Consider the following 12,439-nt stretch of genomic DNA (forward strand, 5'->3'; position numbering starts at 1 on the left):
TGTCGCTGTCAAACAGACCCGTTTTGTCTCCTCGGAAGTGGATCTTCGCACGTTACGAATACCAATGTAAAGAGACTAATGTACCCAACCCAACACATATGCCCTCACTCACTCCTCACCACCCCAACCTAAATTATCTCAAACTGTATATCGTCTGCGGTAACAACTTCTATAATTTTCTTTTCTTTTTTACAAAAATAATTAAATTAAAATAAATTTATATATTTTTTAAAAGAATATTTACAAAATCACCTATTTATAGAAATCTTTAATGGACTAAAGATTCAAACTTGTGTGTCTGTGTAAGATATCAACTTTATCTTTACTCATTGTATTGGTCTTTGTTTGTCTTGTTACGACCAACTATAACTATTTCTCCTCTCTATCTCTCTCTCTCTCTCTCTCTCTCTCATTTGGTGCAGGCACTTGATTGGAAGTTGGAAATCAACAAAACTTAACTCTCTTTCTCTTTCTCTGCGCTAGCTCTGGTTAAAATTTTGTTCTTTTCACCGAGGCTGGGAGCTTCTTTTCCTTGGTCCTGCTTTTCTTCCTCCAGTTATCAGCTGCTGTGGGTGAGAGGGGAGGGACTGAATGGTGAGAAAAAATTATAATGTGGTTGCCTCACTTACTTTTTAAGCCATGATAATGAAGTTTTCCTCACTTGGGTGTTGTGAGAATTGGTGCATTTGTTTAGAGGTTTAGGCCGTTACTGGATCTGCATTTGGGGTGCGGGAGGCTTGGGAAAAAGGTTGAACTTTGATGGTTTTGAGAGGTGGTAGGTGTGAGCCACATGAAGAACTTGAGGTGGCACAAGCAAATTTCCAACAGTGGCAAGTTGGGGAGAAGGCTTTCACTTGGGGAGTACAACCGCGCAGTGTCATGGTCTAAGTATCTGGTGTCTCCGGGGGCTGAGATAAAGGGAGAAGGAGAAGAAGAATGGAGTGCAGATATGTCTCAGTTGCTCATTGGATCCAAATTTGCCTCTGGCAGGCACAGCAGAATCTACAGAGGGGTTTACAAGCAAAAAGATGTGGCAATTAAGCTCGTTAGTCAACCGGAGGAGGATGAGGACTTGGCTGCTTTTCTTGAGAAGCAATTCACTTCTGAGGTCTCTTTGCTCCTTCGATTAGGCCACCCAAATATCATTACTGTAAGTTTATCTCTCTTCAACTACGTGTTTTCTATCGACATGGATTCATACAATGGGTTCATAGTCATGTTTTTTTGCATATTTTTGTCAGAAGTTTGATCTCGGGGATGATGTGTAAGAAATAACATGAACTGGTCAGAAGTCTCTTAAACTTCGTCACAAAATATCATGACTTTACCAAAAAAGTACAGAAAAATGAAGTATTTTGTTTTCTTGATTTGTTGTTCTGTTCTTGTGTCTGTCTTATTATTAACATTGGCATAGAATACGAGAGATGATTCTCTTGCTTACGTTGTTAGGAATATTTATTGGTGCCTTTTGAGAGGAAGATGCTGGCCTTCATACTTTGTCTAAATGTCCAATTCTCATTTATTCTTCACCTTTTGAGGATAGCTTCTTTACCCCTTTAATCTTTTCGATGGTTCAGTGGTAAGGTCGTTTTTGTCTTGCAATTCTAACTAGGCGTTGTGAAATTTCGTGAAGGAACTAGAAAGAACAAAAAGCAAACAGTTATCTGCAAAATGAAGTAATGGATTAGTTGGAAAAGTGGTGCAATAGGCTTGCGCTTATGAAGTTAAAACTGCCAAAGGTGCTTTCCAATGCCTTAGTATATCGTTGCATTCCATTTATTGAAAGGTTGAAATTGAACATAAGAGCAGAGATTCGTCTTTGATTTAGGCTATCTCTTTAGCTAGTCATTTAATTACCCTCTCACCCCAATTATTCCAGAGTCTTGTGGTGGATCTTGTTGTTGATCAAGTATTGAGTTTTAGGAGCTCTGAGAGACAAGTGTTTTAACTGATTAATGCTTTCTCTAGAAAGTTGATAATGGCCTAACTAACACAGAAAGCAATAAAAGCAGTCATTAATGCTTAGATTTGCTCATTTTAAAGAGAAGAGAATGTTTGAAATACAAGATTTCTGGTGCTGAATATAGAGACATTAACCCTTCATCAGGAACTGTTGACTTTTATTGATGATGCAGTTTATTGCCGCTTGCAAGAAACCTCCTGTGTTTTGCATAATCACTGAATATTTGGCTGGAGGTTCACTGGGAAAATTCCTGCACCACCAGCAACCAGATATACTTCCACACAAACTTGTTCTGAAGTTAGCCCTTGACATTGCACGGGGGATGCAGTATCTTCATTCTCAAGGGATTCTTCATAGGGATCTCAAATCAGAGAATCTCCTCTTGGGGGAAGACATGTGTGTAAAGGTAGCAGATTTTGGTATCTCATGCTTAGAATCTCAGTGTGGCAGTGCAAAAGGATTCACCGGAACATACCGTTGGATGGCGCCCGAAATGATCAAAGAAAAGCATCATACCAAGAAAGTAGATGTGTATAGTTTTGGCATAGTTCTATGGGAGCTTTTGACAGGAAAAACTCCATTTGACAACATGACTCCAGAGCAGGCAGCATTTGCAGTTTCCCACAAGGTTTGCATCAGAATTTACTCTAATTGTTTCACTCACACTCTTATTGTATTTCTTAAAGAAAATAAGTGCTCATTGCATTGACTTGTCTCAAAATTAAACATCATATTTACCTAAAAAATTGGCGGTATGCACATGTTGTCTTCTGTCTCAATGTTTCAGTTCTTAGTGGTATAATAGATTGCTTTATTAAATCATTGAATGACACTAGGCATATTCAGTCACTAAATTTATACATGAATCTGGTTAAATCAAGTAATGTTCTCTATCTGTTGTCAAAGGGGAAAACAACAGAATGCCATACCAGATATTTTGTAAAGAAAAATACTAGTAAAAAACTTTCAAACAGTATTTTCTGACACATTTTCTTATATAGATTGAAATTCATGTGGGTTCCATTTCTCATTTGATGAGTCTCGTTTTCAAACTAGTTGGACCCACAAGAACTTCATCCCGTGGAGAAGAACGTGCTAGAGAGAAAATGTGTTGGTAACACTGTTCATTGTTGTTAATTTCATGGATGCTGTTAAAGATCTCAATCCAGTCAAGCGAGCTAGAATAAGAAAAAGAAAATAGTTAGAAAGAACTTGAGCACAGAAAAGAGCTTCTTAGAAAGGAATGAAAAACTCCATCTCATCAAAGTAGATTTTGTCAATATATCATTATGATAGTACTATTGAGGATCTATTTCGTTCTCTATTATTCTAAAGTTGTTTTCTTACTGATCCTTTTAGTGGGAACAGTTTGCCATTGTATTATTTGTTTACACGTATATAACATGGGCATGCATGATTATTATCTATGTAACAAAAGTTTATCTTGTTCCTCATATTAAAATCTTTAATATCCACCTTTGTATGCATATATACATATATTTGTATGTTCGTTTTCACTATCTGCTTTAACACTATCATGTCTCTATGCATTCTCTATGCATGCACTTGGCTATATAACCCCATTTTGATGGTTTATGTGCCCCGAATCTTTCTCAAACGTGTTGGCGTGGTGGGCAACAATTATTCTCTGTCTATGATCTTTACAGAACATGTGGTTGTGTTTGTGATATGATAGCCTTGTTTATCCAAGCTCATTTACAACATTGAATTACGATGATAACATTAGATTTTTCTTCATTTTGCCTGACATCTGCATGATGGTTACTTTTCCAACATTTAAGATATGGCATAGTGTTAGATATAACATTATTTAAGAAAATCAATGATTGCTACCACCTCTGCTTCCCTGTCACATGCACACCACATCACAACAAGCTGCCACATAATTGACTCACTAATTGACACAGAAGCTTTTATTTTTTTAATTTTTTTTTTCTCATTTTTCTGATATTGCTTCCAACCAATCATAGTTGCAAGAAACATATACATAGTCCATTCCAACTTTTCGTTCATTGTCTTTGCACATGCTTCACTATCCTAGAGATATTCTTTGAATCTAAAAAAATGCTTAAAATATACATGCCATTAAGTAAAGGCGGTTTATGTTTGTACTATTTTGCCTTTGATATGTTCCACGTACAGGACTCATGAAACTCAGCAATATAACTTCATATTTCATACATATGTTTCGGAAAATTTAACTTTTTATTTTATAGTTTTACAGTACTACTAGTAAAAAATCATGTTGAATTGAATATGGTTTAAGGCAATTGTTCAACAAACTATGTATGTCTTAGATGATAATATAAAAATAATTTACACCATTAATATATATAAATTATCTAAGGTATGTAAACTAAAATCAACTTGGGTATAATCTTTTGTTAATTTGTCTAAAAAAGCTAACTTTTAACTTAAGCTAACCCTTATACTCTATAAGGTTTGGTGGGGTTTTATAACTACGAAAGCTTCTCTTATGGATTAAAACTTGCAAAGTTAAGTGGGGTTTTGTATTTTTTTTTCTATGAATCTTGAAACTGAGTATGATGAACTTTTTGTGTGTGTAGAATGCAAGACCACCATTGCCATGTGAGTGTCCTTGGGCATTTAGTGATCTGATAAATAGATGCTGGTCAAGCAACCCAGATAAGAGGCCTCATTTTGATGAGATAGTTTCCATTTTGGAGTTCTACACAGAATCACTTGATCAGGATTCAGAGTTTTTGTCAACTTACAAACCAAGTCCTAGTAGTAGTAGTAGTAACACTATTCTTGGGTGCCTCCCAAAATGCAATGCACGCCATAAATTTGGTGCTTGCAAAGCTTAGCATTACTAATGGATGCTATTATTTCTCAGTTGTGTGACTATCAAGAATTGTATTATATCAGAACCTATAGGAAGAAAAAAGTTTGTTCAATTAACAAATGCAATTCTCTTCCTCTTCAAGACTAAGTAAGAAAAGACTAAACATGTGTTCCATCCATCAATTGTTTTCATTTCTATAGTAAAGATATATTAATTATTAATGGCTAAATGTATCTTCTTTTTTTACCATGAATTCTCTCTTCTCTGATTTTTTTTGGGGTTAGATGTGATGTTTAACCTTTCACCTAATGCATACAAGTAATAGTAAAAGCTGAAAAATCGTGTTGTTCAAAAATGATTATGCATTGTAGTAAAAACTGAAAACTTTTGGACAACATGACAAAGGTGAGTGTGCATCAATTAGACCAACAACTACTTTATTACGTGAGTCACCTATTTTTTTTTTCTCTCCACTAATTCTTCTTACAGATATGCTTTTTAACAAACTTTTTACTTTTAGTTAAAGTTGAATTTAAATTGCAAAACTTTAAGTGAAGTTTATGGAATGAGAAAAAAGAATTTTTGGAATTTTCAATAGTTTTTAACCAATAATAAAATGTTTTTTTTTCTTGTGTACTTTTCATTTGGGAATTTACTATTTCCAACGAAAGTACATGCATTTTTTTTCATCTCAAAAATATTGGTTTCTTTAGTTATTTTTTAATTTTCAAAATTTTGGTTCATTTTGAACTCAAAGCGTAGTTTTTAATAAATTTTAGTTAATAATAAAATGAGTTCAAAAAGTGTGTTGTTAAAAAGAGAATATTTGTGTACCTTTTTCAATTATACCCTTATATAATTGCATAGTTAAAACTATTTTTAGTGGTATTTAATAATTTTTTTGAAGTTACCTATACTGGAATATTAGTACTACTTTTTAGTAAAAATAAAATAGAAAACTATTTTATAGGAGTATAAATGAAGTAGAATAATAAATAAAACTATAAAACAAGAAATAGATAATTTACTTTAAATTTATATAAATAAAATATTTATTAATATGAATGTAAAATCTTAATGATCTCCACTTAAAATTACTTATTTTGCATGAATATAAATATAATTAGATATTAGGATGGCTTTCAAAATTAAAGGATTAATTGTTTAATTAGGCAGATTATGTTACCTTTTGAAGTTTTTTAAGATTTCATTTGATTTTTTTCCATCATAACCTTTCTTTAACTTATATATTCTTGTGTACAATTCTACTTTATACAATATCACAAAAATTGAAATAGTCTTCTCTTTAAGACAAATCTCTCTTTATTTTTCACGTAGTTATATAGACCATAGAAGATCATGCATGGGCCAAACCCGTCTCTTTCAATCATTCGGTGATTTGAAAAAATTAACATTATAACTTTAAAATGGAAATCTACTAGAATTATTCATGTTGGATAGCAATCAAAACTAATAATTCATGTTGGATGAGAGTCAAACAAAGATATGCGATGTTAACACAACTCGTATTCTAGTTTGAAGATAAAAATCTTCTTCCTCTATTCCTCTAGTTTCTTCTATAACTTTTATAATTGGTGAGAGTCTCTTTTCATTTCGTTGTTGGTCGGAAGAGCCTTCCATGTATTATTAGATTGGATTTTCACCTCTATGTTAAAAGAGTTTAAACTAGTCAAATATATTTTGACTCGGGTGGTACATTCAAGTTTCTTAGTAAAATTATAATTTATGCTTTGTTTATAATTGGATCGACATGAATTTCTAAAAACAAATTTTGGGAGAGATGGTTCTTTATTTTGATAGTTGGATAATCTGAGGTCTTTATTAGAGAAATTAGTTTTGCACTGTTAATTGATAAAAATATTAGAATATAAAATTGACCTAAACATGTTATAACATCACTGTAACATTCAGATCAAAAACAGCGAAAGCAAAATGAAAGAATGTGCGTATCTCCTGTCATTGCAATTTTTGTAATTGAAACACATATAGCTTTGTTTTCCAAACCTTAACTCACTCAAACTCGATTGTGTGTTTTCCGAACAGAGGAGTAGGCTTAGTGATCAAAACAGAGAGTAACTCATTCCCTTATATAAAGTCTGGCCATCACAGACTCAAAAATAAATGGGCTTTACGTTTAAACAAAATTAGTAATTGCTCCATAACTTCTATACAGTTAAAAAGATAAAAATAATGGCTTAATGGACCACTTTATGTTCTTAAAAATAGGAACTGAAAATAATATAATATTTAAAATATTGCTAACATTCAACCGCTCTGTCCATTTATCCAATTATTAACCACAACAAGTGACAAAATATATACGAGTCATGGCGATAGGTCCTCTAATAGTGAGTGTTATCTTCCATGTACCACAATATATATTTCTCTCAACATTAGCTTTCAACTTAATGCATAAACCATATGTTTATGCTAGATCAAAACTAAATGATATCTTCTCAAAATAAATGTGCACAAAAACATATGAGAAAAAACATCAAATTGAATAAGAGATTCATTGAAAATAATAAATGTACTGATAATGAAATTACATCATGGAACCAAGTCTCATTCGCACTACATGATCCTTAAAATTCTTTGGTGGCATGCCTTTAGTTAAAGGATCAGCAATCATCAACTCAGTGTTAATGTGTTCAATGACCAATTTTTTTCCTTAACACGTTATCTGATGGCTAAGTATTTGATATCAATGTGCTTACTTCGACATCCACTTTTATTGTTCTTAGTCATAAACACCACAATAGAGTTGTCATAGTACAACTTTAATGGCCTAGAAATAGAGTCCACAATTCTAAGCCCAGAAATGAAGCTCTTTAACCATACACAATGCGAGGTAGCCTCAAAACAAGAAACGAACTCAGCTTCCATAGTAGAAGTAGCAGTTAATGTCTGCTTGGCACTTCTCCAAGATACAGCTCCATCAGCTAACATAAAAATATAACCAGATGTTGATTTTTGTGAATCAACGCAGCCAACATAGTCTGAATCGGAGTAGCCAATCACTTCCAAACATTCAGTTCGTCTATATATAAGCATGTAATCTTTTGTCCCTTGAAGATATCTCATTACCTTCTTTGCAGCTTTCCAGTAGTCAACACATGGATTACTCTAATATCTTCCCAAAATTCCAACAACATATGCAATGTCAGGTCTAGTGCAAACCTGAGCATACATAAGGTTTACGATTGTTGAAGCATATGGAATATTCTTCATGTGTTCCCGCTCAAAATCATTTTTCGGACATTGACTCAAACTGAGTTTATCACCCTTCACGATGGGAGCTACACTTGGTGAACAATCCTTCATGTTAAACCTCTCTAAAACTTTGTTGATATACGTCTCTTGAGACAAACCCAAAATGCCTCGAGATCTTTCCCTATCGATCTTAATGCCAATGACATAAGATGCCTCTCCCATATCCTTCATGTCAAAGTTCTTTGAGAGAAATTGTTTCACTTCATATAGAAAACCTTTATCGTTGGTTGCAAGCAAAATATCATCCACGTATAATACAAGGAAACAAATCTTACTCCCACTGACCTTTTGGTATAGATCCATGACATTTTCTTTAAAACCAAATGAAGTGATAACATCATGAAATTTTAGATAGCATTGGCGGGAGGCTTGTTTTAATCCATAGATGGATTTATTAAGCTTGCAAACTTCTTTAGAAGAGAATCCTTCAGGTTGTTTCATGTAAACTTCTTCTTCCAGATGACCATTAAGGAATGTTGTTTTCACATCCATTTGATGTAACTCAATCAAAATGAGCTACTAATGCCATAATTACTCGGAAAGAATCTTTCTTAGATACAAAAGAAAAGGTCTCTGTGTAGTCGATTCCTTCTCTCTAAGTGAACCCTTTGGCAACAAGTCTTGCCTTATGTCTCTCAATGTTGCTTTTTGAGTCTTTCTTGGTTTTAAAGACCCATCTACATCCAATGGATTTTAGACCATTAGGTAACTGAACGAGATCCCAGACTTTGTTGGATGCCATAGAATTCATCTCATCTTTCATGGTGTCATACCATATATCTGATTCTTTAGAACTCATGGCTTGTGAAAACGTTTCAGAATCATTTGCAGCTCCAATATTGTAGTCAACTTCTTGCAAATAAACTACATAATTACTAGGAATTGCTGGCCTTTTAACTCTAGTAGATCTTCTTAATGTTGCCTCATCATTTTCTTGAGAAAATTGTTGCTCAAGCAACTGTTCAGTAGGTTGTTCAACATCATCTTGTTGTTCCTCATTAGCAACTTCATCTGTAAGATCATTTTCAGCAGGTTGTGAAGCTTCAATTATTGTTTGTCTAACACCCATTTGTGTTTGAACACCAAGTTTCTTCTCATGTATGTAAGAATTCTTCTTTATGCATTAATGTCAACGTCACTCACTAAATCACTTAAACCCGATCCCTCGGCAAAGAAGCCTATCCTTAATCACCAGTTCATGCAATTCCTAGCATTCTTAGTAATTAAATGTGAAGATCAAGAGCTTTAAGATGACCAAGACTCACACCCTCATCCCTGGCAATATTATTCTTGGGAGAATTCAACAAGAACCTGAATTGTAAGGAACCTCCCGGAACTCATGCAATTCATACATCATGCTATGAATGAGTTAAACAAAGCATGTAATAAGCACAGATGAATTACTCTAACAATTAATGAAAAAACATATGTTATTAAGAATCAATTCAAATACATGAGAGTTCACAAGGTTACATCATCCCCCAACAAAAAATAGAGTTTAGTTCACCATAGACATGATGAAACTAGATGAATAATGGAAAATCATGAGATAGCAAAACCCTAAAAGTAGAGGATGGAAGCTCCCGCATTCAAATCCGCCTTCAAATAGTGGAAGAGTGTTGTGTTGTGCTGCTTCCGCCAGAGATACAAAACATATGACGCCTGGGTCCTTTAAATAGAGCGAAGATAGAACAGAAACAAAGCCCAGGCCCGTGTCATTGGCGCTCAAGCGCCCCACTTAGGGTGCCCGAGCGGTGAGCGGTGGTCTACCACGCTTAAGCCTCAAAGAGGACACCCAAGCTTCGTGCCTCCGGCGCTCAAGCGCCCCAAAAAGGGTGCCCGGGTGGTGAGCAACACTCTTCTTCGCTCAAGCCTCCAAAAAGGGTGCTTAAGCTTCGAGTATTCCTCCCTTCTGGTGTTTTTCCAGGCCTTTTTGAGCTCCATCTCCTTAGCACTTCATCCCTGTTTTCCATATTATCTCATTTTCAACCAAAACAAGGAGAATTAGTCATAAAACCATCAAATTCAACCTCAACTCTCTTATTCACACAACTTAACAGAAAAACATGATTTCAAGCAAGTTTCTAAGCAGAAAATGGTACATTTAGTATCAAAATTGCATCACAAATAACGGTATTTTCAACCGTTATCAAGGGTGTGAATGACAACCAATCTATCACTTGAGCTAGAGGGTTGAGCTTCATAGTGATGTCTTTTATTCCCAATGTTTGGAAACTGATCACTCCCACTAACCAAGTCATTCGCAAGAAATTTTGCATTTCTTGACTCCACAATCCTAGTGTTAAACGATGGACAATAGAATCTATATCCCTTAGACTTTTCAGCATATCCAATGAAATACCCATTAATAGTCCTTGGGTCTAGTTTCTTCTCTTGTGGATAATAAATTCTCACTTCATACGGACATCCCCAAACGCGTATATGTCACAAACTTGGTTTCCAACCTTTGAATAACTCAAACGATGTCTTTAAGACGGCCTTGGTTAGGACTCGGTTTAATTTATACACAGTCGTCTTTAGTGCTTTAGTCCACAAGAATTGAGGAAGTTTTGAATTACTCCTCATACTTTTCACCATATCCATTAAAGTTTTGTTCCTTCTTTCTGCCACACCATTCTGATCTGGAGAACCAGGCATAATGTATTGGGCAACAATTCCATGTTCTTGAAGAAACTTCGCACACGGACCAGGTGCTTGTTCATTCTCCATGTATCTACCACAATACTCTCCACCTATATCTGATCTCACAATCTTGATTTGCTTTCCGCATTGTAGCTCAACTTCAGCCTTAAAAATTTTAAAGGCATCCAAAGCTTCATCCTTAGAACGAAGTAAGTAGAGATACATATAACGTGAGTAGTATGTATCTATAAAAGGTGATGAAGTATTTTGGACTACTTGCGTCCATATCTGGATAACAAATATCTGTATGAATAATTTCTAGTAAACTTGAACTCCTCTTAGCACCTCTTTTGAACTTGTTAGTTTGCTTTCCCTTAATGCAATCCACACAAGTCCCAAAATCAGCAAAAATCTAAAGTACAAAGTACTCCATCATTTATTAATCGCTTAATTCTCTCAATGGAGATATGTCCCAATCTACGGTTCCATAAAACAGAAGAATCATCATTCATAACACATCTTTTTAACTCGGCAGTAACGTGCATAGAATCATAAGCGATATTGTTTTGCAAAAAAAATGGAATAAAGACCATCACACAATTCACCAAAACCAACAACTTTAGATTTATTCATTAAAGTAAAACCAGAATCTGAAAAATTAAAAGAAAAACCCAAAGGTATAAGTCTTGAAACAGAAATTAAATTTTTAGAAAAACAAGGAACATAAAATGTCTTTTCCAAATGCAAAACAAAACCACTACTTAAAACTAAGATGCACGTTCCAATGGCCTCCACATGTGAACTCATCTTACTCCCTGAGTAGATATATTGCTCACTTCCCACTAGCCTCCTTAGGTTTTGCATACCCTGTAAGGTATTAGAAACATGGATTGTAGAACCAGAATCAATCCACCATGTGTTATGATTAAAACTAGTCAAATTAGATTCATAACAGACAAAGGAAAATGGAGTACCTTTCTTATCAAGCCAATTCTTAAATTTTAAGCAGTATTTCTTCATGTGTCCTTTCTTTTTACAAAAGAAACATCTAGACTCCTTCTTAATAACTGGCTTAGCAAGAATCTTTCCCTTCTTATTAGCTTGGTTCTTCTTATTCTCAAAAGAAGTGGTCAAGTTCACCTTCTCCCCTTCTTCTATCAATAGCCTTTCTTCTTCTTGAACACACATGGTCAATAATTCATCAATAGACCACTTATCCTTATGTGTGTTGTAAGAGATTTTAAAGGGGGCATAATGGTGAGGCAAAGTGCATAAAATATAGTGTATTAGGAAAGAATCAGACATGGTAACTTCCAAAGCTTTTAGTTGAGCCACAATGTCCCTTATGCACATGATATGATCACGTACTCCCTTAATTCCAGTGAGCTTTAAGGATGAAAATTGCATTATAAGGGTATTGGCAAGAGATTTATCAGATGTCGTAAACTGCTCAACAATAGTCCTTAGTAGATCTTTGACATTCTCATACTTGTCAACTGAACCCCGGATCCCAGCGAAAATGTTGGTTTTTATGAACGTTACGGAGAGACGATTTGACCTCTCCCATTTTTCATAAAGATCGATAGCATCTGAAGTGCTAGTCTCAATAATACCCGGTGGTTCTGATTTTCTAATAGCATAGTCAATGTTCATCCTGCCTAAATGAAGAAGAATTATTTCCTTCCAAACCTTATAATTATCACCTTTCAACT

The 12,439-nt window shown here is 34.6% G+C and overlaps 1 protein-coding gene across 1 annotated transcript; it reads left to right on the top strand.

The window, feature by feature from the left end:
* The first annotated feature begins 298 nt into the window (after positions 1 to 298).
* On the top strand, positions 299 to 4,910 carry LOC108332157 (serine/threonine/tyrosine-protein kinase HT1). The gene is made up of 3 exons (XM_017567325.2): positions 299 to 1,150; positions 2,136 to 2,591; positions 4,552 to 4,910. Exons 1-3 carry the CDS (start codon positions 791 to 793, stop codon positions 4,810 to 4,812), a joined length of 1,077 nt encoding a protein of 358 aa, XP_017422814.1. The 5' UTR covers positions 299 to 790; the 3' UTR covers positions 4,813 to 4,910.
* Positions 4,911 to 12,439: the final 7,529 nt, after the last annotated feature.

The sequence above is a fragment of the Vigna angularis genome, chromosome 4 (assembly GCF_016808095.1).
Source record: "Vigna angularis cultivar LongXiaoDou No.4 chromosome 4, ASM1680809v1, whole genome shotgun sequence".
Classification (NCBI taxonomy): domain Eukaryota; kingdom Viridiplantae; phylum Streptophyta; class Magnoliopsida; order Fabales; family Fabaceae; genus Vigna; species Vigna angularis.

Bases quoted from the DNA above. Each gene is read 5' to 3' on its own strand.
- LOC108332157 (XM_017567325.2), top strand. From the start codon at position 791: ATGAAGAACTTGAGGTGGCACAAGCAAATTTCCAACAGTGGCAAGTTG. The intron at 1,151-2,135 runs GTAAGTTTATCT...TTGATGATGCAG, and splicing joins GCCACCCAAATATCATTACT to TTTATTGCCGCTTGCAAGAA. The intron at 2,592-4,551 runs GTTTGCATCAGA...TTGTGTGTGTAG, and splicing joins CATTTGCAGTTTCCCACAAG to AATGCAAGACCACCATTGCC.